At 41.2% G+C, this 22,774-nt stretch overlaps 4 protein-coding genes and 1 non-coding gene across 6 annotated transcripts; 1 reads left to right on the forward strand and 4 right to left on the reverse strand.

Moving 5' to 3' along the window:
• Positions 1 to 3,264: 3,264 nt before the first annotated feature.
• Positions 3,265 to 5,145, reverse strand: fbxo36b (F-box protein 36b). Its single transcript, XM_028428648.1, has 5 exons — positions 5,012 to 5,145; positions 4,450 to 4,558; positions 4,045 to 4,217; positions 3,660 to 3,892; positions 3,265 to 3,545 (listed from the first exon to the last, which is right to left on the reverse strand). The coding sequence occupies exons 1-5, from the start codon at positions 5,105 to 5,107 to the stop codon at positions 3,524 to 3,526; spliced, it is 633 nt and encodes a 210-aa protein (XP_028284449.1). The 5' UTR covers positions 5,108 to 5,145; the 3' UTR covers positions 3,265 to 3,523.
• Positions 5,146 to 5,606: 461 nt separating this feature from the next.
• Positions 5,607 to 12,751, reverse strand: agfg1b (ArfGAP with FG repeats 1b). 2 transcript variants are annotated; one of them, XM_028428593.1, is made up of 12 exons: positions 12,422 to 12,751; positions 10,553 to 10,646; positions 10,154 to 10,269; positions 9,871 to 10,009; positions 9,606 to 9,762; positions 9,390 to 9,497; positions 8,350 to 8,488; positions 8,076 to 8,155; positions 7,879 to 7,971; positions 7,520 to 7,678; positions 6,929 to 7,023; positions 5,607 to 6,762 (listed from the first exon to the last, which is right to left on the reverse strand). In XM_028428593.1, exons 1-12 carry the CDS (start codon positions 12,586 to 12,588, stop codon positions 6,703 to 6,705), a joined length of 1,407 nt encoding a protein of 468 aa, XP_028284394.1. In that variant the 5' UTR covers positions 12,589 to 12,751; the 3' UTR covers positions 5,607 to 6,702. The 2 variants fall into 2 exon arrangements, with proteins under 2 accessions (XP_028284394.1, XP_028284395.1); XM_028428594.1 differs by lacking the exon at positions 9,390 to 9,497.
• Positions 12,752 to 12,954: 203 nt separating this feature from the next.
• Positions 12,955 to 17,972, reverse strand: LOC114450478 (probable flap endonuclease 1 homolog). The gene is made up of 11 exons (XM_028428627.1): positions 17,799 to 17,972; positions 17,069 to 17,135; positions 16,834 to 16,936; positions 16,622 to 16,676; positions 15,574 to 15,635; positions 15,345 to 15,481; positions 14,784 to 14,844; positions 14,554 to 14,685; positions 14,319 to 14,464; positions 14,093 to 14,237; positions 12,955 to 13,962 (listed from the first exon to the last, which is right to left on the reverse strand). The coding sequence occupies exons 1-11, from the start codon at positions 17,878 to 17,880 to the stop codon at positions 13,906 to 13,908; spliced, it is 1,047 nt and encodes a 348-aa protein (XP_028284428.1). The 5' UTR covers positions 17,881 to 17,972; the 3' UTR covers positions 12,955 to 13,905.
• On the forward strand, positions 15,758 to 15,829 carry trnaw-cca (transfer RNA tryptophan (anticodon CCA)). Its single transcript has one exon. It is a non-coding gene; the product is annotated as a tRNA-Trp (tRNA).
• A 610-nt stretch (positions 17,973 to 18,582) lies between the features above and the next one.
• mffb (mitochondrial fission factor b) lies at positions 18,583 to 22,383 on the reverse strand. The gene is made up of 7 exons (XM_028428635.1): positions 22,176 to 22,383; positions 21,272 to 21,493; positions 20,835 to 21,013; positions 20,467 to 20,558; positions 20,193 to 20,363; positions 19,895 to 19,970; positions 18,583 to 19,646 (listed from the first exon to the last, which is right to left on the reverse strand). Exons 2-7 carry the CDS (start codon positions 21,486 to 21,488, stop codon positions 19,515 to 19,517), a joined length of 867 nt encoding a protein of 288 aa, XP_028284436.1. The 5' UTR covers positions 21,489 to 21,493; positions 22,176 to 22,383; the 3' UTR covers positions 18,583 to 19,514.
• Between the last annotated feature and the right edge of the window lie 391 nt (positions 22,384 to 22,774).

Raw genomic sequence — 22,774 nt, forward strand, 5'->3', positions numbered from 1 at the left:
GTGAAAAGTACATTTTAACTCTGACTGATTTAAGTAGTTTCATGCTGAATGTTTAATAGACATGGGGATTAGACCTTTGTAAACTGAGATGGAGCATGAGAAGATGTTTGCTCTGTTTTGCTCATTTAAAGCAAAGCATTTTACACCACGTCAGTTGTTGAGCAAAAAGATTCTTTTTCCAAAGATTGAACTTGTTTTGAAAATGTGTGTAACACACACACACACACGCACACACAGAGACACTCACACAGACATGCACATGTCAAAAATGTTGCCATCTTTCGGATGCCAAGTGTGGCATTGTACCAAGTCCAGAGCCAAACGCAGGCTCTCAAGAGGATCGGATCAGTGTAGCAGAGCCTCTTTTTGCTGGTTCATTTAAAAAAAGCTTGAGGGGTATAACCTCAATCACGTGACTGGCTAAAGTTAACCTGAGGGCTTGTGATATGCCTGATACCTTACAGAAAGGCCACACACACAGACTGGCATTATCCTAATTGAGCTAAATATAGTCTATATTTATCAAGTCAACATTTACATATTCAGTTTAATTGTAATCTTAATTATTTGTACATTTTAATTTGATGAATTAGAATGGATTTTTCTTCCTTTGTTGCCTTTGGCAGTAACCCCACACCACAGCTGTGATGATGTAGGCTAATTCAGTATGATAAACCTTGGATAATATTAGCTAATCCTGCCTCAAATGGTCTCAAGCTGTCAGGGCCTTGCAGAAGATCAAGGGCTTTGCTTGCCGTCAGAGAGCTCCAGTCTCAGAACTTCTGACTTACAAATGGCTAGAAAAACATCCACTGTCCAACAGTATTCACTTAAATTATATCATAATTTCCCACAATGTTTATAACTGTAAGGAAATCATACATTGAGAATGAAGCAAAGAGGAGTAAAAGTTGAATTTATCTTACATCACATTCGCAACTGTGTAAACTGCAGTTTACACAGAAAGAGGCATCTTTCCAGGAAAAAGAGGCACCATAAATATCAAACATGTCAAATGTCAATCAAGTTGTAAATGGATCATAGATTCAGTGAAGCACTTAAGCCTCCTGAGAGGTTAAAAAAGGGCCGAAGGTTTCATCTTTTACAGGGTCAGGGGGGGCAGAGACATAGGCTGAGAGCTTACACGTCACTCTCTAGAGGTTTCCCTTTCACCTTATGGAGGCTCTCTGCCGATCCATCTAACAATCATGGAGGGAAAATGGTAAGAGTGAGTATAAGATAGTTATTGAGACATTAATTAGAGGTAAACATATGCAGCACATGGATATAGTACATAAGAGAAATTTGAATTATTGTGTTTTATATGTCTGATTTTTACTGATTTACAGCTGATCTTTGAACAGCCTGCTCCTTTAACCTTGGGACGATTAGCCTGGCCTGGGGAAGTAGTAAAGGTTAAGATGAGAAGCGCATTCTCATCCTGTCTCCCACATGGTCCATTATGTGGTCTTTACGTGGTCTGTCTCAATCCTCTTATGTCCTCTCTTCACCTTTCTACAAAAAGAGAAAGGCAAGTCAGGTGCTCACATCAGTTGGACATGGATAGAGGTGTGGACAGTGAACGGTCAGTGTCTGACACTGCAGATCTAAAGTCCAATGTGCAGGAGTAAAGAAAGGATATTGCCATGTGTTCCTAGAATTTATGCCCGAAAAATGAGTGCCAGTTGTGGATCTTGTTTAAAACCTTTACTGTGGTTGAAAGTCTTCGCTTCCTCTAGGAGAAACGTCACAGATGTCCATATTTAATTGGCATCAGGAACACAGAAGACTCAGCAAGGAGGACATGAACGTCAAAACAGTGCAGATGTTTTTGAAAATTTCAAAAATGAAGTGATGGAGGATAATATACAGATCATATGCATTCAGACTGTACTGAATCCCTCTGTGAACATGGAAAGGCTGACAGAACTCCATCATTTACCAGCATAGATAATATACAACGGGTGGTGCATATTGTCCCTTTAAGAAGACACATTGCAGGCCAGTAGCACAGGTGGCAGCTACTCACTTCTGGCTAATCCCTAGTCAAGCTGTCTCAAGCTCATAGTGTCCTACCTAAAACCATCACAGTTTCAGTTACAAGTGCAGGTTCCCATCTGATTCTGACACATTCATGGCTCCGTGCTCAAAGGCACAGTTTCATCTGAATAGTCAGTCCAGCGCAGGAAATACCAGTATGCTGGCTTTGTTTTCAAACTAGCAGAAATGTGCCATCCCATCAAGATCAGGAGAGAAAATCTCATCCACTTAACATATTTGCACACACCCAGTGCATACCTGGGGTAAGCAACACTGAACTGACCACAGCACATCAGCAGCTTGTGCCCCCTAGGGGCCTTACTTCTGTTTGCACTGCAAACATAATCCAATCAAAACTCACAGACGTTATCTGAGTCTTCCAGGAATACAAATCATGATGTAAAAATAAACCACAGGTTAAATATAGAGTGGAATACAAAATGTTGATAACCATGCTTAATTCACTTGATTTGGACTACAGTTAAGTAAATATATGACAGATTTAGACTTATTGTCTTTTACCTTTTAAAGAAAATAGTTTTACTTGAGAAAAAAAAAAACTAAATCATTATCATGTGACAATGCTTAATGAATGCTTGAGTACCTGACAAAGATATCATGGTGCTTCCTGTCAGCAGTGAGATCTGACTAATGTGGGAGCAGGGTGAATACATTTCCTGGCTGTGTAATCTCACAGAAAGTCCAGCAATGGAATAAAGTGTTAAACAAATGAATACCTCGGAATGGAGACAGTGTCATTTGAGAAGACTGCTGGACACTAACGACTCAGAATGTATTGATTATCTTCTTGGATATCAGCACACATGCACACTGACCACACTGGTAATGACACTGACTCGGCCACAAAATGGCCAAATAATGATGCAACACTCATTACAGCCCTTTCCCTTGCTCTATGAAAACAAGTGTTTTGATTTGTTACCAAGCATCATCATATACTATTATTACCATTATCTGCCATGTTTGTGTCTCAATCTCAAGTAGATACTTGGCTTTTACACAGTAAATGAATAACATAAGCCAGGCACCAGAACTGTATATGTTTTTTATTACATTTATTTCACATTTCACATTTCACATTACAATGTGTGTGTAAGAAAGCTTATGGCACCATCTGTTCCATATTAAAAACTGAAGACAAACAAATAAAAACAGTTTAACATTTAACAAATACTTCAGGTTATAATACACAGCCAGGCCTAAGGACATGTGTATTAAATGGCATAACACAAAACTTAAAAGGCAAGAAGAATTTTGTGTTTTTCACAGTTTGGTTTAAATGGTTTGTGGCCTATGTTTTTGTTATCCTGCCAGTGAATGGCACCCCTTGTTTTACCTTTTAAGTCATACCTTTTCTGGTCTTCCTTGTCTTAGTTGGTAGGAAGGCATACAGTTTTTCTACCGTCATCGTCGCACCTGCAGAAGTTTCGTTTTCCTTAACAGTTTAGTTACTTTGGCCGTGCTACTTTGTTTGTGTCAGCACCCTTGGAAACAAAGCAACAAAAACGTTATAGACACTGAATTTATTTTCTGCACTACACGGCACGCGTAGATCAATGTTCCAAGTAAGCACAGAGGCTAAGGCCATTCAGACTTACTCTGAGCTGTCATCTGGAGATTCCTCTGCATTTGAATCAGGATCAGACAGGTGCCCTTCCTGCTGACCCTCGCCCCTCAGCCTCCTGCGGTTGATCAGCTTCCGCTGCTGTAACTTGCTGGTGAAAAAAATGCTGCGCCAGCCCAACTCCTTCGCAAGTTCTGCCTCCTCATCTGAAACTGTGTAGCAGCGACGGCGCACTGCCTGCTCCCAAAACTGCTCTGACCCACACAGCTGAAGAACAAAAGGGGGAAAAGGGGAATATTGGTAATGAATGGTCAGAGATCAAGTATGTCACAGCTTTCCATTAAATAAACAGCAATGACAACTGTAAAAACCTAATTCTAATCTCTTTTTGGTTGCAATTCTCTTTCTCTGGATCTCACCTGCCTGAACCTGTGTGATGTTTGTCCAAGCTGACCCACATCCTCCAGCTCTAGATAATTTAAAATCTTCAGCAGTAAGGAATCAGACAGGCGTTCCAGATAATCATAATTTCCGTTGCATAAATCCTCGGTGTACTGCAGGATTCGCTGGCCAAAAACCATTTTGACTTCAGCTGAGGAAGAAATCTGTTATTTTCTCTACCACAATCATGGATCATGAGCTAAAACGATACACAATGTAATCATCCAGGAGGCACCACTATTAACAGCTTTTTAGTAGTGATGCTCAAAGACCTGTTCTATACTCATAAAACCTTTTTTAAGCCAATGGAAAACCAAACATCTGAGAGTTAGGATGATGTGTGGTGTGTTTTAGACACAGGCCTGGATGTCTCTAGGTCTTACTTTTGAGCCAGGAGTCATCCAAGAAGTATTCATGAGACTCCCTCAGCTCCCCGGGCTTGGCGTTCCTGTCAACAGCTCTGGGAGATATCTTCCACCATCTCCATATCACCTGCAGACATGGGCAGTCACAATATAGGTGGTACTAGCTGAGAAAACAGCGCTCTTCTTATTATTTATTCACTTACTAGAAATAAAAAAAACTGTCAACGGTGAGTGCATCTGTGAAACAAAATAGTAAAAGGGAACTGATAGCTAGCTAGCTATAAATAAATAACCACTAAGTTAGCTGTAGTTTTATAGTAGCTCTAAAGTTGGCTACAATCTTTAGTAAATACAGGTATTTTTTTAACATTCCGCCTCAGTTAACAGCAACACAAACAGTACACAGAACAAAATAAGATGGTTTATAGCGCATACATGTAACCTAGTTACATTTGTAAGCTGCCCAGCTAACAATGCTAACCCTCGCTAGCTAGGAGAAGTTGCTGTGAGGCCACCTGGCAGAGCAGCAAGTTTGCAGTGTAAAGTGTGACGTTTTATAGAAAATGTTATCATTACTTACTTCTTCCTTAGTGACAGCGTAATAGTAAAAGTTCTTATTGGGTGGAGGAGCTTGTCCAGAGATTTCAAACAACGGGTCTGTCAGAAGAGACGCCATATTTGTGTTGTTTGTGCTGTGTTGTCACGGTAACGGCTCCCAAATAATGTGTTTTGACGTGTCCAGTTCGGTGATCACGTTTCCTAGGTTTTCATGTAAACACAGTACATGATGATGACAATCAGGAAGACAGTTACTAAACATGAAACTCAGTGATAATGTAGAAAGCTGTTGTCCCAAGTAACTCCAGATGTGCCTAAATAAGTTACAAACCCAGACCTGTAGTTAAAAATCTTTTAATTTATTTATACATATATTTATATATGTACACATTTACTTACCTATTCTTGTAAAGACAATAAACACATTGTCAAATTCATTGTTAGTCATGGGTGGCACAATTCAGAGTCACAGGTGGATTCAGTTATCCCTCGATTTGTTTCCTTTGCCTGAATATTCCTGTTCATCTCTTTAGAAAATGTTTCCACGACAAGGCAAAGAAGAGGACAGACCTCAAGGGCGAATTCAACATCAGTAACACCTCGTAGTGTTTTTTTTTTGTTATTACAGAGGCAGGGTCTGGTTGACCTGTCATTCCCTGTCAAAAGGTCGTGTCACACACATGTGTAACTACTTAAACTTGTTTTGAGGTAAAAGAATTTGGATCACACCCACAACCCCTGAAGCTTTCATTAACAGTCAGTCCTTTTGTCTTTACCGCATTCATAAAACATATGACATCAAACAGTATAAGTGAAGTTATTAGAGTATACTAAACAATTTTACCAAACGTTTTATAGATTGGGTAAAGTAATGGGATGATGAAATGCTTAACGCCTTTCTTGCATTTGTGCTCAGACATGTCTCTTAACCTGCTGCATTAAAAACATCTGAAGTCTCTGCTGGCCTCATATTCAGCTGCACTTGGTTTAAAAAGCTATTATCTCACAGTTTCACATACTGGCAGACATTGGCAATATTTAAATGAGAAACTAATAAGCCTAGAATCCCATTCACTGCGTCCTATTCACTTGTTTAGGATGTAAGTGAATTCAAGATTTGGTTGCTTTGAGTTATAGGCAACTTTTTTTTCTCTCTTAAAATATCACTCTGGATCTGTATGTTAACGAAGAAAAGACCTTAGAGCCAGTATTCAAGCAGTAAGCCCTAGACAAAATAACAAAACAAAGTCCCTTTAGAGAATGAAACACCTGCATCATTGTGGCAGATCACAGATGATGGATTTGGATCGACTAACCTTAAAACGTACACCTTTACCTATATAGATAGTTTGTAGTGGTTTTTCTTATCAAGGTGTGTGTGTATACTCACCCTTGTTAATTCAGTCCTCATTATACATAACATGTACTTAACTGTGATTACAAATGGTGATATGCACAGCGCTTACAGTCAAACAAAAAATAAAAAGCATATATTGTATTGTATATAGTCCAAACAGTACATTCCCCCCCATAACAGTCCCTTAGTCTTCATATAGTCCTTTGTACTCCTTCATAGTGTTGTAAACGTTTTTATGAAAAAAATAGTCTTTTTTTTTTTTTTTAAGAAATGCAATGCCACTAATTGCGTGACGGAACGGGTGCGTTGAAAATGTGCTGCATGCTGCCCTCTACTGGTGAGGACCGGGAGCTGTGCTACAGGAAAGGGTTTGTGGATGAACCTCCAGAGGGGAACGGCCCTGCTGGTGCTCCTGCCTGGAATAGGAGAGAGTTAAAATTAAAAAGATCCACTGCTATGAGAGAAGTACTCTTAAAATTGTACATTGCAAGCAGAAAAGTTTAACTCATTTCAATCAGTTCATCATTACCCAGCCAATCTTCAAACAACAAGTTGGGAGAACAAAAGACAATGCATGCTCACCATGAATGGGTTATTGGACATGCCAGGGCCAGCCATGGGCTGCCCAAAGGGCGTAATCGAGGGCTTGTTCTGACTGTAGACTGGGAATGCAGGGCCTGGGGGATGACAGAGGGAAAGGGATTTACAACAGGTCCAGTCTGATCTCTATAGAGGTTTTTTTACAGTGCAACTTTAATATCAACATGTCATGAAGGTGTGAAAACTTCAAACATAAACAGACATTTTACAATAAAGATTTGTAAAAAGTATTAAAGACTACAAAGAGGGGGAACAAAAGAGCCAAGCCCCAGCATATCAGATTGCATTCAGAAACAAAGCCTTATTACTGTCGGATCTGTTTATGTGTAAACTCTAAAGCTATGTGCCCTGAATGCAACCTTTTATCACTGTGCAGTAGATGCCACTGAAAAGTCAGACTCCAATTTGGGGCAGCAAGACTTCAACTCAATTCTCAATGCATACGGTTATAAAGATAATAAAAATTATAAAATAATCCATGCCAGAAAAAAGGCAGCACATGTCCTTAAATACAGGCAGGTACTGCACAGGTGCCACAGGGTGAGAGGACAGAGGGATGTGGGAGCCACTGACCATTAGACTGAGGGTGATAGGCCCCAGGTTGAGAGTAAGGGATGGGGGCCTGGCCAGGGAATTGCTGCTGGAAGTTTCCGCTGAAACTGGTCGGGAGGCAGAAGGAAGACGCATTCCCAAAGCCGGCGGGCATGCTCATAGAGCCTGTACCAAACGTGGCTACGAGACACACACACAGCATGTGTGTACAGTGAGTGCACACACATACCCACAACACACATACAAGGAGGAGTAAATTCTAAACAATTTGCCAAATCACAAACCTACTACTAGGCAATGTAACTGGGTTACATCAAATTAACAAAAATCACTAAAGACGTGTAATATTCAAGTACATAAAACTTTAATTGACCACACACCTGCAGCCGGAGCTCTGCCGTTCGTCTGGAAAGGATTGGTGGCCATCTCTGGAGGAATGGCTGATGCAACAAAAGGATTTGTAGAAGGGACGGCTAGAGGAATGGGCAGAAAACCAGTCTGTGAGCTACATGCAAGTTATGTAGACATGTTTTTTTTTTTATACTGATTGCATCATTGTAGAAATCACTAAGTCCACCTCCAAAGCCAGGCTGCATGCTGGGTAACACGGGTGGATTCTGGGCTGGTGATGAACCAAGCACTGGTCCAAATAGGTTTCTGTAAAGATAAAATGACTTGAGCTGTCCAACATGCAGTGCCAGTAACACTATCATGTGCTTATCAGCTACACTATGAGAACATTACTGAAGTAACGCAATTCAGTTTGTAGGAAATTAGCTGGTTCTGGTAAACCTGTGTGTGTAAGTGTGTTTGTGTGAGAGAGAGAATGAGAGAATCCAGCAGTGTCTCACCCCTGTACATTGCTGCCTATGGAGGAGCTCAGCTCATTGTCCAGCTCAGCCAGAGCAGCGTAGCGGTCCTGTGTGCAGCTTCCTGACTGGGAATGGGCAGCAACAGCGCTAGACATTGAAGGAATTGGCACTCCTCCCCCTTTTGAAAAACATTTGAAATCAAATGCTAAATGTATACATGGGCACACTCAAATAATTCAGATGTTTTAGAGGAAAATGTCCACTGGGTGCCCCCCCTTAATATACCTCCTCAGCTGTCTTGTTGAAAGTAAAGGGGACCTATTATGGGAGACATTCATGTTTGACTGTATTAAATGCCTAGTGTAATGCTTAGAGTAGACAGATGACCCAGTGAAGAAAACTGTCATAATGATGATAATCAAAGAGAAATATACCCTATTTTCCGGACTATAGGTCGCACCGCACTATAAGGCGCACCAGCGGGCCAGCGTAAATCACTATGTTTTTAGCGTAACGTTGCCTCCTGAATTCCTCTTAACTTAAGTGGCTGCAGGGCATTGAGCGTGAGACAAAAGCATTTCAACAAGTCCTCACACGGAGAAATGATTCGCTTCACTGCACAGAAACTCCTATAAACATCCTGTAAATGAGTCAAAGGCAGACTACTGTGCGCTCATAGCTGTCTGGAATTAGCGACCTATCGACCAATCAAAAAATAGAATTCCTTGTTGCCAGGTGAGGTCTGAGGCTCAGCTGCAAGCACACGTTTCATGAACGTGCACATCACCTATGCTCGAATTGCAGTGTGGACAAATCCAAGTGTGGACAAGCTGGAGGTGGAAGAGAATCGTCAGGAGAGGGACAGAACAGCTGCCATTATATTTGTAATGGGACATCAGGACACAAGGCTAGCTATATCTATAGCTATAACTAAGCTCATACCATACCTGGATCATTACTTGACACACAAGGGGGTGCCCAGTGGACACAGAGGGTAAGAAATAATTAAGAGACATACCCAGGGAAGGGTTAGTATGTGTGGAGAGGATGAAGACAATGATGGTAGTGGCAGGTGGTACCTGATGAAAAGGAGTTTGAGGGAGGTGACGTGCTCACATGGGATGGAATTGCAGTGTTTCCAAATGCCTCAAAGTTGGCAAAGTTGGTGTTTGTATTACCCTGAGGTGCTGCAGCCATACACAAGCACAAATGAACACAGATGATGAATGTGAAAGTAAAAACAATGGCAGGGGAAATGTGTGGGACAAAGAGGAATACATTTTTATCTGTTTTACCTGACTGGCTTGGAAAATGTGCAAAGTTGGCAAAGTTGGCAGAGCTGGCAGTTTGAGTGGGCGGCGCAGCAAAGATGTCTCCTCCCAGGTCTGAGAGCAAGTCAAACTTCTTCTCCTGAGCAGCACTGTGAGCCTGTGAACGGCTGAGCCCCGGAGACTGGGGGTGGAAGCAAAAAGAAAAAGCTCCTAAACTTTTACCACATAAATCCCAACCAAAAAGTCAAAGGTAATGTTTTATGTGAGCCTCGGAGAGATTTTCTCTTACTTGGCGCAGTGGGGTCTTGTTGAGCTGGAGGGTTTTGAGCGGTTGGACTTCTGGGGTGCTGCCAGTGCTGCTGGCTGAGGAGCCAGACACAGAGGCCTGGACACTTGCTACTGCCCTTGCCTGGTCTGGAGGAACATACCTAAGCATTCAGAAGAGAGTACAAAGCAAATGTACAAGGATAATTAGTTTATACAAGGTCTACACACAATGTAGCTATACAATTCACTTGACACTGGGCTTTACTCATTTCAATCTTATCAAAGTAATTCACAGAACATATTACCATCTTTTCTTTTCGTATTTTTCCTGAAGGAACTCTTTTACTTTCTGTGGTTCTCGGAAATCTGGAACAACTGATGTCCTGTCGTCATAGAGGCCCAACCAGATGTGTTTACAGACCTACAGGGGGCACAGGAATGAGGAGAGTGGGAGGTAAGGAGAGGATTGGAGTGGGGGTAGTGGCACAGCCGGGAGAGAGGTGAGAGAAAGTAAAGGGAAAGGGAGGGAGGAAGGGAAGGGAAGGGATGGCGAGAAACAGGAGAAAGGAATGCCAATAAGTTGACTAAGCAGAGCTCAAAAGACACCCAGATGCTACTTGTAAATCAAGCCACAGGCATGACTATGAAAACCTAACAATGTGAAATACAGTGCTAAGCCCTTTGTTGTGAAGTGTGCATGATACCTCATTGCTGTGTTTCTGTAGGAACTCAATTTCCTGCTGTGTGAATGTGGTCATAGAGATGGACTTTACTCTGTGAGGGGGATTCAGTCCTCGCCTGCGGGTGGAGAAGGTATACGTTAGCTAAAGAACAAGAGGAGCAGGGTGCAACCCAATGCTGTTCATGTAACACCACACAGGCACACAGAAAAAAAATAAGCCATGCCCTGCCTCAGGTCTCACATCTAAAAAGTCATTTTTACTTCTTCATTTTAAACGACATAAACTGTGCATTAAACTAGAGGCTCAAGCTAATAAAGAACATCTGTGATCACAGCATTGATGAGAAATGGCCAAGACTGTTAATAAGGATATTTAGCAGATAAGGAGAATGTAGTTCGAATGTAGTTAATTTAAATATTTGTCCAACAACACTTTGATGATTTGTAATAATTGATAATGGAAAGTGTGGTAGATTAAGGTTCAAAAGAAGTGATTAATGACATACTTTCAATTCAACTGTGAGTAAACAAAGTGTGACAAGTGGCTGGTTAAATACACAAACTGAAAGGCGTGAGTTTTCAATCAAAATATTACTGATAATATCATCCTAAAGGAGATAAAAGGAGAGTAAAGTTAACTATAAAATAATGATAAAATGCTTGTAAATATGCATCAAGTTGGCAATTAATTTCAAAACCTGCTACACAATGTAGACCAGGTCAGCAAACGTTATTCCTATTATTATGAAAAAAGCTACATGGATGCATTCAATTGAAGAGAAATAGATATTATTAGTCAAAAATATTAGTTTTCTTTTCTCATCAAAACTAACCATCCATTATGGTGAGGTTAGAGGATACATGATATGAATAACTTACAAATCATGCTGCCATCCAGCAATCTCCTTTTCAACAAAGATCTGGCTAAGACATTGCCAGACTACACTGTGGCTGCTAAACTGGATCCAGATTTGTCATTATTGAAAACATTTGACCTCCAGTGATGTCACAAAATCTTCTGTGTCTTTAAATTGTACAGTTTATTCATGATATGGACAGACTTTAATGAAATGTAACCCAAAAAAGTGTGTGCATATGTATGTGCATATGTGTATGCATATTAATACAGAATACAATCCAATGTGTCAACACTAACAGTGTAACCACATACACAATACTGTGCCTTAGGAAAACACATTTAACATAGGGCCAAACATGTTTGCCAACTAACTAAAAGGGCGTGGGCAGGCAGCTTGTTGCGTAGATGGAGTTCACTTCTAAACCCTGGTAGTGACTTCATAATAGTTTGACTTCCTGAGGAAGAAGTGATTTCATCACACAGCAGCTATGGACGACCCACTGGCCCAGTTCATCTTTTAACTACTTGCCAAGTGGAGAGACCCACCCTGCCCCTGTTATCTAGAGGTGTGTGTCTGTCTCTGTGTGTCTCTGTGTGTGTCAGAGGTCCAGCTAAAGTTCAACTAGAGCAGGTTCCCTTGTGACGTGCTGTTTCTAAACACAAATATTTGACTGTCGTAGCTTGTGAACCAAACGTTGCTAACCTTGACCACACAGACAATGAGCCACAAAGAGAAGCTCCAAGAGTCAGCCAACAAGTACCTAACACACCACATCTTATCACACTGTAGAGACGCTGTAAACAAACCAATCCGCCAGCCCAGCCCAGCCCAGCCCAGCCCAGCGCCCTGGGACTGAACCAAAAGCAACGTCAACGTTACCTGTCCTGACTTCAACACTAGCTAACGAGCTAACGGTACCGCCGAGGCAGCTGCTGGACCACACAGATCCATGACCGACAGCGGCGCCCAGTCGCCGCCCGGTGGGCGCTGTAAACGACAAATATAATACTTTGACCCAAAAGGCAACTCACAAGATCCCGGAGCAGGTGGTACAGACGAAAGAGCCCACTGTCATGTTGACATAGGTCGGGCCGCGTTGGTCGCAGTCGAAGCATTTCCTATTCGCGGGTAGGCTAGTCATTTCCCGGAGCATCTTTAGATGAGTCTCCTCCTGCTTTCGCTTCGCACTCGTCGCCATGGCAGAAAAGAGCAGCTGCTATCACCAGGAAAACTAAAGTTTGGTCCAGAGACCCGGGGCAGGGCGGGTGTCTTCAGGGCAGACTTGCCGCGTACAACGGCGGTAGCCAAGGGAGACACCTTGCTGAGAGGTCTAGCGCGGAGACTGGGCGACTGACAAACTTCTTCTTCTACACCGAAAAAATGAAAACACCATTAGCTTCACCAGCACGGGCGCCACCTGTTGGCTAGGAATGACGCTTCGAAATACCATTTAAAACAAAAGGCACATCAATTTATAAATACCACACAAAGAACTACACTCAAACGTGTTTTTAATTTAAAACAAAAACTGCACTAATTAAAATATTTTTAAAATGTGTAAACTGTATACAAAGTTTTTTTTCAAAACAAATTAACATTTTCTGCATATTGCAGTGTGGACATATGTAAACACCCCAATGTCTCTTTTAGACATTATACCGCTATTTTAAAATTCAAGTCTTTAGCCTCTGCCTTGGCACCCTTTACACCACAGGTGCTCATTGAATATCCAGAGATGAGACGTCCCCTGTCTCCAGTTTTGGCTTGAGGAAAAGCCTTCCTGACAGTGATCACACTGTTCTCTTTCATAGCTGTCCACCTCCTGCTCTGCTTTTCTTGGTGGCTTTGCAGGATGCGCCGAAGAACTGCTCAGTGAAAAGCATTGTTGTGCATGCCATCCCGCTGTTTTTAGACGAGATGAAATTATTGTACTGTCAGAAGTGGACTCCAAGTCGGTGTCCGGTGTAATGGAAAAATACTGAATCATTTCACTTGTCCTTGTAGAGCCTTATTTGAGCTAAAATGACTGAAAATGCATGTGGCAGATAAAGAAGAACAGCTGAAGGTTTAATGACAATTTAAAGGAAACAACGTTTCAAGGCACATGAGTACAGGGCTAAACTCTTGTTTGTTTTGTGATGTGTACAAATGTTATATAAGATGTAAGATGTAACCACCTGTTCATGTGTTTCTCTCCATGCAATTGCTTGTAATAAAATATAACTTTTCAACGATCATTTCAAAATCCTTTCCTTATTTTTGCCGCGACACTGACGCAAGGCATCTTCTAAATGGTGAAAAGAAACGCTGTCCCTGAGAATGCGGACATGATCAAAGATAACATTTAAAAGATTAATAAAAAATGTCAACATAAATATAAAAGCACAAAAATAGAATGGGGTCACAGGCCGGAGAGAAAACCTGCCTGTCAGGCTGGAATGGAAGTGTTTTTGAGATCAAGTCAGATGAAATCAACTCCTCTCATTTGTCACAAGAGGCGACAGCCGTGGCAGCCTTATTTTGACTTTGGTTTCTTTCTCTTGCTGTTTAAAGTATCAGCACCTTCCATGGGCTGAAGGAGAAGAGAGAGAGGAAATATTCATAAAAAAACAAGAACAGCAGATCTTTATTCATGTCATAAACAAACATGCCGTTTTCTCTGCATTATGATCATGAATGTTTATTGAAGGTTTAGTGCTCACCTGCTCTCTCTTTCTGGTAACTTTAAAGAAGTCCACTATCCGAGTCTGCTTGCTGCATCCCGCTGCCTTTTCCTTTTCCCTGTTCTCTCGCTTATTCGCCTGCGTCTCATGGAACCTCTCCAATCGCCGGCGAACCCTCTCCTCCCTAAAAACACACAGATGAGTTTGAATGTCTTTAAAGAGGCAGATGGGCTTGAAGTAAAACACATCCATTTAGAGTACGTACTTAACATGTGTGACACCACAGAGAAACCCAACCAGGGCCTCTTCATCAGGCTCAGTCCAGATGAGTTCAGGAGCTGATGTTTGTGGTGCTTCCAAGAATACCTTTCTTGCTTCTCTGTACTTCCAGAATTGAGGCACAGGATGGGTCTGAAAGGCAACAGATTGAGAGGAATATATACATCATGTTATATAGAATAAAGACAACAAAACAAAACCACTGGTTGTCAGACTGATACCTTTCTGTTGATATGCAAAACCACATTCTCAATAGTGCGGTGCTTCTGGATGAGTGTCAGAGCTCTCTTAGGGCCCAAACCAGGGATCTTGTCACAGTAGTCACAACCAAGTAAAATACACAGGTCAACAAGCTGGCAGAAACATACAAAAAAGAGAATATGACTAAATATATTTACTGTATATAATATATGCATTTGAAGAGTATTTTGAATGAATCTTTAAATCATACCTCCTCATGACTAATTTGGAGTTTCTCTAACAGTTTGGGTAAAGAATACTCAGTGATTTCACTGTAAAAAAAAACAAAGAAAAGAAAAACAAGAAGAGCAGAATCAACATTAGATCAAAGCAGGAACCTTCTTCAAAGAATCATACATAAGACTTCTATTAATAAAGTAGGAATTAAATTAAGTCCTCACATAAGAGATAAGTCAGCCATTTGTACCCTTGTACTTACACCTGAGCAGCCACAGGGGAGCCTGTATGCATGTCAAGCTGCCTCTACATAACATATTACTGATAAACTATCTGCTAACCATTTTCTTCACTGATCCTCTTCAATTTCAATTTAAGATCGGAAATTACACAATGTAACTGACAATGCAGTTATTAAGGATGCTTTCTTGAAAACCCCTTTTAACCACGCCAAATGTCTGTACACAAACGTCTCTCTCTAGGACATATTCATGTGACATGAATTTCTGCAAGCAATAAAATATTAGCTAGCATTCATATAAATAATCCCTCTGTACCATCCTCTGAGCTACACAAGAGCTGCACACCTTCCTACCTGTCTGTCTTGGCATTCAGCTGGCGAATAACAACATTGGCTCCAAACGGCAGTGTGTCCATGTCCTCTGATGCCACAGCATACACAGTCCCATTTCTCACTAGCTGGGCACATAGTGCCTCAGCATCCCCTGGAGCCTGCCAGATAAAAAAAATGAACACATGTAGTAAATGAAGGAAAAGGAGAAAAATTGATGAACACAGTGTATTCAGTGTTTTGCAGGTTGAACCTGGATAACAGGCACGCCCAGATGAGCCAGGAGCTGAGCACAGTCTTTGGTCAGCGACGATGCTGCAGTGAACACAGGACACCCAGAGGTTCCGTTAGGAACAATAAAATAGTATTGTACAATTGATGGAAATACACAAATGCTCAAAAACATGAAGGGAATACCTTAAAAACACAATGTGATAGACCTCGTGGCGCAATGGTAGCGCGTCTGACTCCAGATCAGAAGGTTGTGTGTTCAAATCACATCGGGGTCATTTGTTTGAGTTTTTTTACCCCTGGGATTATTGAAGTATTTTATATAATAATATATAATATATAATTCTGATTCTGTAGTAGGTCAATCACACTTCTGTGAAATCAGTCTGTCCATTTTTTGTGAATCAATTTCAGCTGCTGTTGTGCAAATGGAACAGACAACAGGTGGAAATGGACTAGTTTGGAGGTGCTGTGGAGAATGTTCTGCTGCCTGTAACATCCTCCAGCATAACCACGGAGGGTCAGTAATGGTGTGCGGAGGCATTTCTTTGGAGGGTCACACAGCCCAGTCAGCAGTTCCTGCATGATGAAGGCGTTGATGCTATGGATTGGCCTGCCCGTTCCCTAGACCTGAATCCAATCCAGCACATCTGGGACTGGATTCATGCACCATTGCCACGTCTCCCACATCCATCTAGAGAACATCCGCCGCCACCTCCTCAGGAACATGCCCCCGCATTGTAGGGAGGTCACACAGGCACGTGGAGGCCACACACACTACTGAGCCTCATTTTGACTTGTCTTGAGGAACTGCCACTCAAGTTGGATCGGCCTGTATTTCCACTTTGAGTCTGGTTCCAAATCCAGACCTCCATGGGTTAATAATTTTGATTTACATTGATCATTTTTATGTTATTTTGTTCTCCATGTTCCACCATGTTCCGCCATGTAATGAATGAAGATTTTCAACTGGAATATTTCATTCATTGAGATCGAGGAGGTGTTCCCTTTATATTTTTGAGCAGTGTGTATTGAAATATCAGTGTTTTTAATGTTCTCTGTGTGGATACCTGATCCTGTCCGTCTAGACGAATTCCAACCAGCTGCCTCAGCTCGCTTCTCAAGCTGCACAAGAGTGAATTAGAGACAGATGTAAAGACACCAGTTCCACCATTATATAGGCATACAAGGGAAGTATTTGTTCTAGTCTAACCAAAAACATTGGTTTAGTATAAAAAACGTTTAGTATAAAGGTGTAAAGGTGACATAGAGTGGCTCTTACAACAGCTGTCTTTTCCACAGGTGGCTTTCCATCAAAGACATAGACTGGCTTTATGTCATGTTCCAGGAAGGTGAGTGTGCGAAAGAAGAGACCTATCAGTGGGCTGGAGAGAAATAAATGTCACAAAATGAAGAGTGTCCATAGATTTGTGCAAAGAAAGAATGTACAAACTTTACAAGCATGTAAAAACTTTGTTAGGGAGGCAGACTGAATGATCGGACACAAATAAGCTCACCTCAGCGACGGCGTGACGGCACGAAATTGGTTAACAACAATAGATGTATCCAGTGCGATTACTTTACCTGTGGAAAAATGCACTCCTGTCAAATCCACTCTTACCCAAAGGTCAAATTAAATAATAATAATATTGACTATATTAATTCTGGTGCATGTCAACAGTCTTTCTTCCAACTTCAAAAAGTACATGTTTATGTTTACTTGTCCATAAATATACAACAAAATCTACACATCTGCTGTGCAGCAGTTTATTAAAGGCTGTGCAAACTGCATCAATTCTAAGAGCTCTTCCTAAACATTTCCATAAGTATTAATCAGTTGTCTTGAAATCAGAGATTTACTTTATTAATCCCCTAGAAGAATTAGGTGTAGCAGAAGCAGCAGCATAACTCAAAGAAGTGACAATAATATGCACTTTGATACTGGAGAGCTCATGATCACATTCTCTTTAAAAGTGTATTGAAACAGCAAATGAAAACACTCTAGTTACTGATTTACTAAATATTACTGTAGTGGCAACATGTTGCTGTTAAATCTTAAATAACATCAACATATTTAGTAACACATTTAAAGAGGTTTTGTTACTTCGGGTGGCATCAAAGCTTTTGTTTACTTAGCTTGTAGCTAGGTGACTGGATGCTAACAGCTGCTAGCTCTGATGATTTGATGATTAACGTGGCGAACATTAATTAATGTTACACAAAAAACATGAATCGAGCCCTCCTCACCTGTGTATTCGCTGATGTCTTTATATGAAATAGCATCGGGAGCATCGAATCGAACTAAATCTGCTAATTTGGTTATTCCCATTGCTCAGCTCCACTCCTTACTGTTTGCACTTCCGGGTGAATAGCAGAAATGAAATGGTTAATCTGTTGTTTCGTATGAACTCTTGGCAGAGGATTTACACGATGTACACTATACAATAATCTTTACTTAAAGACACAATCGGAGCTTCCTGGTGTTGACGGCACCAGATGCAGCCAGCATGGGTCAGCACTGCTGCTACATGCAGCACACAGGCTCTGAACGGATGCATGATCATACATCATTTATTACAGCAAAAATATTTACAAACGACTGTGTTCATATTTTACAAAGAACTTAAAATAAACTTTAAAGTGACACCTGTGGGTAGTGCTTAACAGAAAAAAAAATGGTCACGGCAACAATTTCATGTGACAATAAACCTGCATGATGATTCAATATTCATATTCTCATTTATGTAACCAGCCATTAATACATATTCATACACACATTTCCTAGGAGATGTAAAACACACTGTATAATGTACAAAACCACAGAATCCATGCTTTAAATCCTGGTGGAAAAACAGGAAGGTCAGATTCTCTGGAAAAACCAGCTCAGGCTGAAGGAACAGCATGGAGTACATTCATTTCACACAAAATATCCTTAGTGCCCCCTCTTTAGCTTTTTTGTTACCACTTCATCAAGAACATAAAATAAATGTCAGGACTGTTGATACCCGAATCGGTAAAAACAAAAAACCCATTACAGACAAAACATTTAGTTTATTCAAGTAGGGTACACAAATATTTTGGGTAATGAAGGACTCAGAGGGCATTTGGGATAAATATTATGGCATCTCTAGATTTATTCATGTGTTTTTGACACTTTAAAAAAATGGTAGCTTATGATCAAACTGTTGAACCTTCCAACAGACAAGACACGTCAGGTCTGAGGTTTGGTCCTGTAACTACAGCTTTGGACTGAGTTCCCAAAACATTTTTCACTTAAGTAAATCCTTGTTTACCATCGAATAAGATTTTTGTGTCATTTTGTTTCCCATCAAAAAGATAAATAGTGATAAGCACTACTGTAACATCTGTTAATGTGGTGCAAGTAATGCCCCCAAGCGTGAAGGGGCAACCAGTAACAATGTAAACAGATATTTAGGTACAACACTCACGATATATAAATTATGTTGGGGCTGATTGTTCCCACACACATTTTTGTTCCTTTAAACAGTATTCTGTATGAGATTCATGTTGAGTTGCTTTTTATTGCAAGTGAAAACAAATGCAGTATTTGAAAGGTACACCATCAGGTTAGCGACTGAAGCCTATGGTCCTTTAGAGACCCTAGACGATGGTTTAATGGCTAACAGTAGTTTTACTTCCAGATGAATTCCTGTGGCGGAAGCTCACTAAAATTTACTTTGTAGTTAGGCCTGCAGTCGCCAGTGTAAACTACCCGTTACATACTAAACAATATTACATTTTTCTGCCTTAAATATTCAAATCTATTAGTCAAATCCTAATATAGAATTTAGTGGAAAACCCCCATGGTGGTTTGTAGGTAAGGACTATTCACAGTATTTCCATGGTTGCCTTTATATGTTAGTGAAGTATTTCAATGATCACACCTTTAACAAGGAATTTCTTTGGCTTCCAGTGTTTTGGGAGACTCAGTCTGATCCCACTTTAGCGACGGAACCAGATCCAGGTGTTAATAAGCCAGAATGCCACTGTGGCAGAGTACAGGATCACCTCTCGCTTGGAGCGCTCCTTGTTTTCCTCCTCCAGCAGCTGTAGACGCCGGTTCAGCTTCACGATCTGAAATTAAGAAAAATACGTTTTTGTTAATTGGGGCTATTTGATTTTAGTTTTGAAGCACACAACACAAACATAAAAATCAAATGCTTGCTATTTAAAATATAAATAATTGAGCTGCTGCGCTGCTAATCAGGCTAAACACAGCCACAGACATGCTAACAATAGCCTACATGTAACCACAGGAGCGAATCAGGAAGCTTATTTATTTTATCCCTTACTAGTGATCATTTCAGCATGTGACATATTACCTGTCGCCGCAGTGAGGAGGCATCCACTAAACCAGATTCATCAGGGTTTACATCCAAAGCCAGGTCCAGATGTGTCCTGTAAAGTGAACATATAGAGTGTAGAATATGCCTTAATTTTATCCATCCATCATCCGAACCCACTTTGTTCTGCAGTGCAGGGTCTTGGAGCCTATCCCAGCTATCTACGAGTGAGCCTTAATTTTATGTTCTTATATCATCACAAGAATCAGCATTTGATTCTCAGAACTTCCTGAATGAAGTGTTTTCTGGAAAAGTCGAGTACAAGAAAAGACATCACCTGCGGTGGCTATCATCCAGCATGTCAAGGACCTGCTGGTAAGCCCGGCGTGTTGTTGACTGGACGTAAGAGAGGAACCCTGCAGCTGTAAACAGGTTGATGTTCGCATCCTCAGGGGAACAGAGGGGAGGGCACAAGCGGACTGGGGGTGCAGAAGGGGAAGGGGTTACACTGGCAGAGAGAAGAGAAACAGTTGTTTTTAAAAACATCGGTGAAATCAACATTTCAGAATGGAAAGGCAGTAAAACCAAAGGACACATTTAAACGTCCTTACCTTAAATCTCCTCTGCTCATCTGGCTGCTGTGTCGGACAGATATGTTCGCACTTGCACTGCGTTCTCGTCGAGATCGAGCGTGGAGGTTGGCCTGTTGTTAATACAGAGGTTTGAAATATTGTCAACATAATATTACATGCCAGGAATTCATATGAACAATGCATGTATCCCTGAACATTCAGTACAGCTGCAATATTTTTTGATGGATCAATTTATTCTGTAATCAGATTTCCAGATTGGTTTTTAATTTTCACCTGATACATTACACACTTGTCTACGCTGCTTTTTTCATCCTTTTTTGTGCATGACACCAGCTGCTGGGATGAGAAGAACAAGGAGACAAAATGGAGCTCTTAATTTCACTCACCACCTGGCTTGTATTGCTCTGCGAGTTGGCAGCTGGATCTGTTTCCAAAGAGTCCAGAGGCTGCTCTGAAAGAGTGAGAACACGTGGTGGAGCCTTCATGCTCAGAAGGTCTACAGGAGGCACAGACTGAATCAGATCCAAGTCTCTGGGACGGGCAAATCGAGGGTCCTCTTCATCACCTGCAGACAAAGTGAGCAGGAGAGGGATCATAAAAGTTTAAACACACAGCAGGTTGATCACAGTACACTTGGTTTCAGCTGTCCATGGGTCATAGTGTTAGTACAGTTGTTTCCCCGGTGTCTACTTTTGTTCTATCCTGCAAAAGTTTAAGACTGGGAGGTTTCATGGTGGGCTAATGCAACCACCATACCCCATCAGTGGCACGGCAACCACCTGACCATGCAAACCTTTACCATACTAGTATCTATTGTCCTCACCTGCAACAACAATCCTTTCAGGAACCTGCATCAGAGCTGTGTGAGTGGGCAGGGGTTGCTGAAGTGGTATGGGCCCCGTTTGGCTCTCTTCAGCCACTTTTAGGGTCTCAGGGATCCTCATTCTCTGGCTGATGCCCTCTGTGTACTCCAACTCAAAGTGGATCCGGTTCATCTCGGCAACGTTTGCAGAGGGGGAGGTGTAAGTAGGGCCACTCATCCAGCCTGCAGACATAAAATGATTTTAAAAATGAGCACAATATGCAGATGCTAACACAGTTGGACTGTCCACTACACCAGCTGCTGCTCCACTTTGATGTTTGATGGCACTCACATAGAGGCAGGTGCATGTGTGAGAAATGTTTGCCATCGCTTACATTCTGTCTGCCTCTCTGATAATAGCAGGAAGCATTGACATTAAACCGAATTAAAACTGACACGTGGGTTTTAGCCGTCGTCGTCAGTGGTAAATAGCACTAACTAAAAGAGCTCATGTAAGATGGCACGTCCTGTAAAGGAATCTCTGGCACACAGGGTGGAAGGTGTGGGTGTGTGTGTGTGTGGTGTTAGCAGCGAAGGCTAATAACTAACGTATAAGAAATACCGTGGCATTTTAGGTTGAGTTGCATAAAATTACAGAACACTGACATGCAGTGAGGCTGTTGCTGACATAGGGTTTCAATGTCACTGAATGAAAACCCATGTAAGACGCCATGTCTGTCTAGCCTGCGTGTTAGCTACAAGTACCTAGCTAATGTGAACAGTATGCTAAACAAGTCTGCCGTGTATTAGTGGCTGATATCTTAATAACAGCACGGTTGCTAACTAAACACTACAATAACAAGGGCTAACATGCGAGGTAACCACAGCGTTAGCTGCTTAGCTTTAGCTACTTAGCTATACTTACCGTTTTGGTTTTGGCACCGGGGTTTAAAATGTCATTTGTCAGAACGCTGCTCGTTCTGTGATATAAACAGCATCAACCGGGACGAGCAACGACTGAAACCGAAAGACCCACCGACAGCGCTTCAAGCTACAGTGTGTGTAGCTGTAAATAAATGCATCGTGTCACCGCTGTGGCGGACCTTATGGAATACAGAACCCGTCCCCCCCGAGCCGCCTAGCGGGGGGAACTAGATAAAAAAACGAGCGTACACAATTACTTACCTCAAATTAGCTGTTTAAGTAATGTTTACGTAAGTAGGATGTAATTACCCAAACACGCAAAGCTTTGTTGTCACGAAGACAGAGAAGGAGTTTTTTTTTTTTTGCTTTAGCTGTAATGGTATTTATAAAACAAAAGATATAAAACATTAAAGATTACTTAAATGATAAACTGCGGTTACCTAGCTACAGTATTCCCATTTCAATTAATTTGAATTTGGGAAAATGCAGGAAACAGGAATTAATGCCTTAATCAATACATAAATACTTGGAATTTAAGAGAAGCACAAATAGAAAAGTAAATTTTGATAGAAAAAAGTATACCAAATATTAAATAAATAA

This window comes from Parambassis ranga, chromosome 17 (assembly GCF_900634625.1).
Source record: "Parambassis ranga chromosome 17, fParRan2.1, whole genome shotgun sequence".
NCBI classification, from domain to species: Eukaryota; Metazoa; Chordata; class Actinopteri; family Ambassidae; genus Parambassis; species Parambassis ranga.

Bases quoted from the DNA above. Each gene is read 5' to 3' on its own strand.
- fbxo36b (XM_028428648.1), bottom strand. From the start codon at position 5,107: ATGGCGTCTCTTCTGACAGACCCGTTGTTTGAAATCTCTGGACAAGCT. The intron at 4,559-5,011 runs GTAAGTAATGAT...CCATGTCTGCAG, and splicing joins ACGCTGTCACTAAGGAAGAA to GTGATATGGAGATGGTGGAA. The intron at 4,218-4,449 runs GTAAGACCTAGA...TTTCTTCCTCAG, and splicing joins GGATGACTCCTGGCTCAAAA to CTGAAGTCAAAATGGTTTTT.
- agfg1b (XM_028428593.1), bottom strand. From the start codon at position 12,588: ATGGCGACGAGTGCGAAGCGAAAGCAGGAGGAGACTCATCTAAAGATG. The intron at 10,270-10,552 runs GTATCATGCACA...TGCCCCCTGTAG, and splicing joins TACAGAAACACAGCAATGAG to GTCTGTAAACACATCTGGTT. The intron at 7,024-7,519 runs GTCAGTGGCTCC...GTCATCCCCCAG, and splicing joins CTATCACCCTCAGTCTAATG to GCCCTGCATTCCCAGTCTAC.
- LOC114450478 (XM_028428627.1), bottom strand. From the start codon at position 17,880: ATGGGAATAACCAAATTAGCAGATTTAGTTCGATTCGATGCTCCCGAT. The intron at 16,937-17,068 runs GTGAGCTTATTT...ATTTCTCTCCAG, and splicing joins GCCGTCACGCCGTCGCTGAG to CCCACTGATAGGTCTCTTCT. The intron at 15,636-16,621 runs GTATCCACACAG...TGTTCACTGCAG, and splicing joins GTCTAGACGGACAGGATCAG to CATCGTCGCTGACCAAAGAC.
- mffb (XM_028428635.1), bottom strand. From the start codon at position 21,488: ATGAGTGGCCCTACTTACACCTCCCCCTCTGCAAACGTTGCCGAGATG. The intron at 20,364-20,466 runs GTAAGGACGTTT...TCTCTCTGCCAG, and splicing joins ATGAGCAGAGGAGATTTAAG to TGTAACCCCTTCCCCTTCTG. The intron at 19,971-20,192 runs GTGATGTCTTTT...TTCACTTTACAG, and splicing joins CTGGATGATAGCCACCGCAG to GACACATCTGGACCTGGCTT.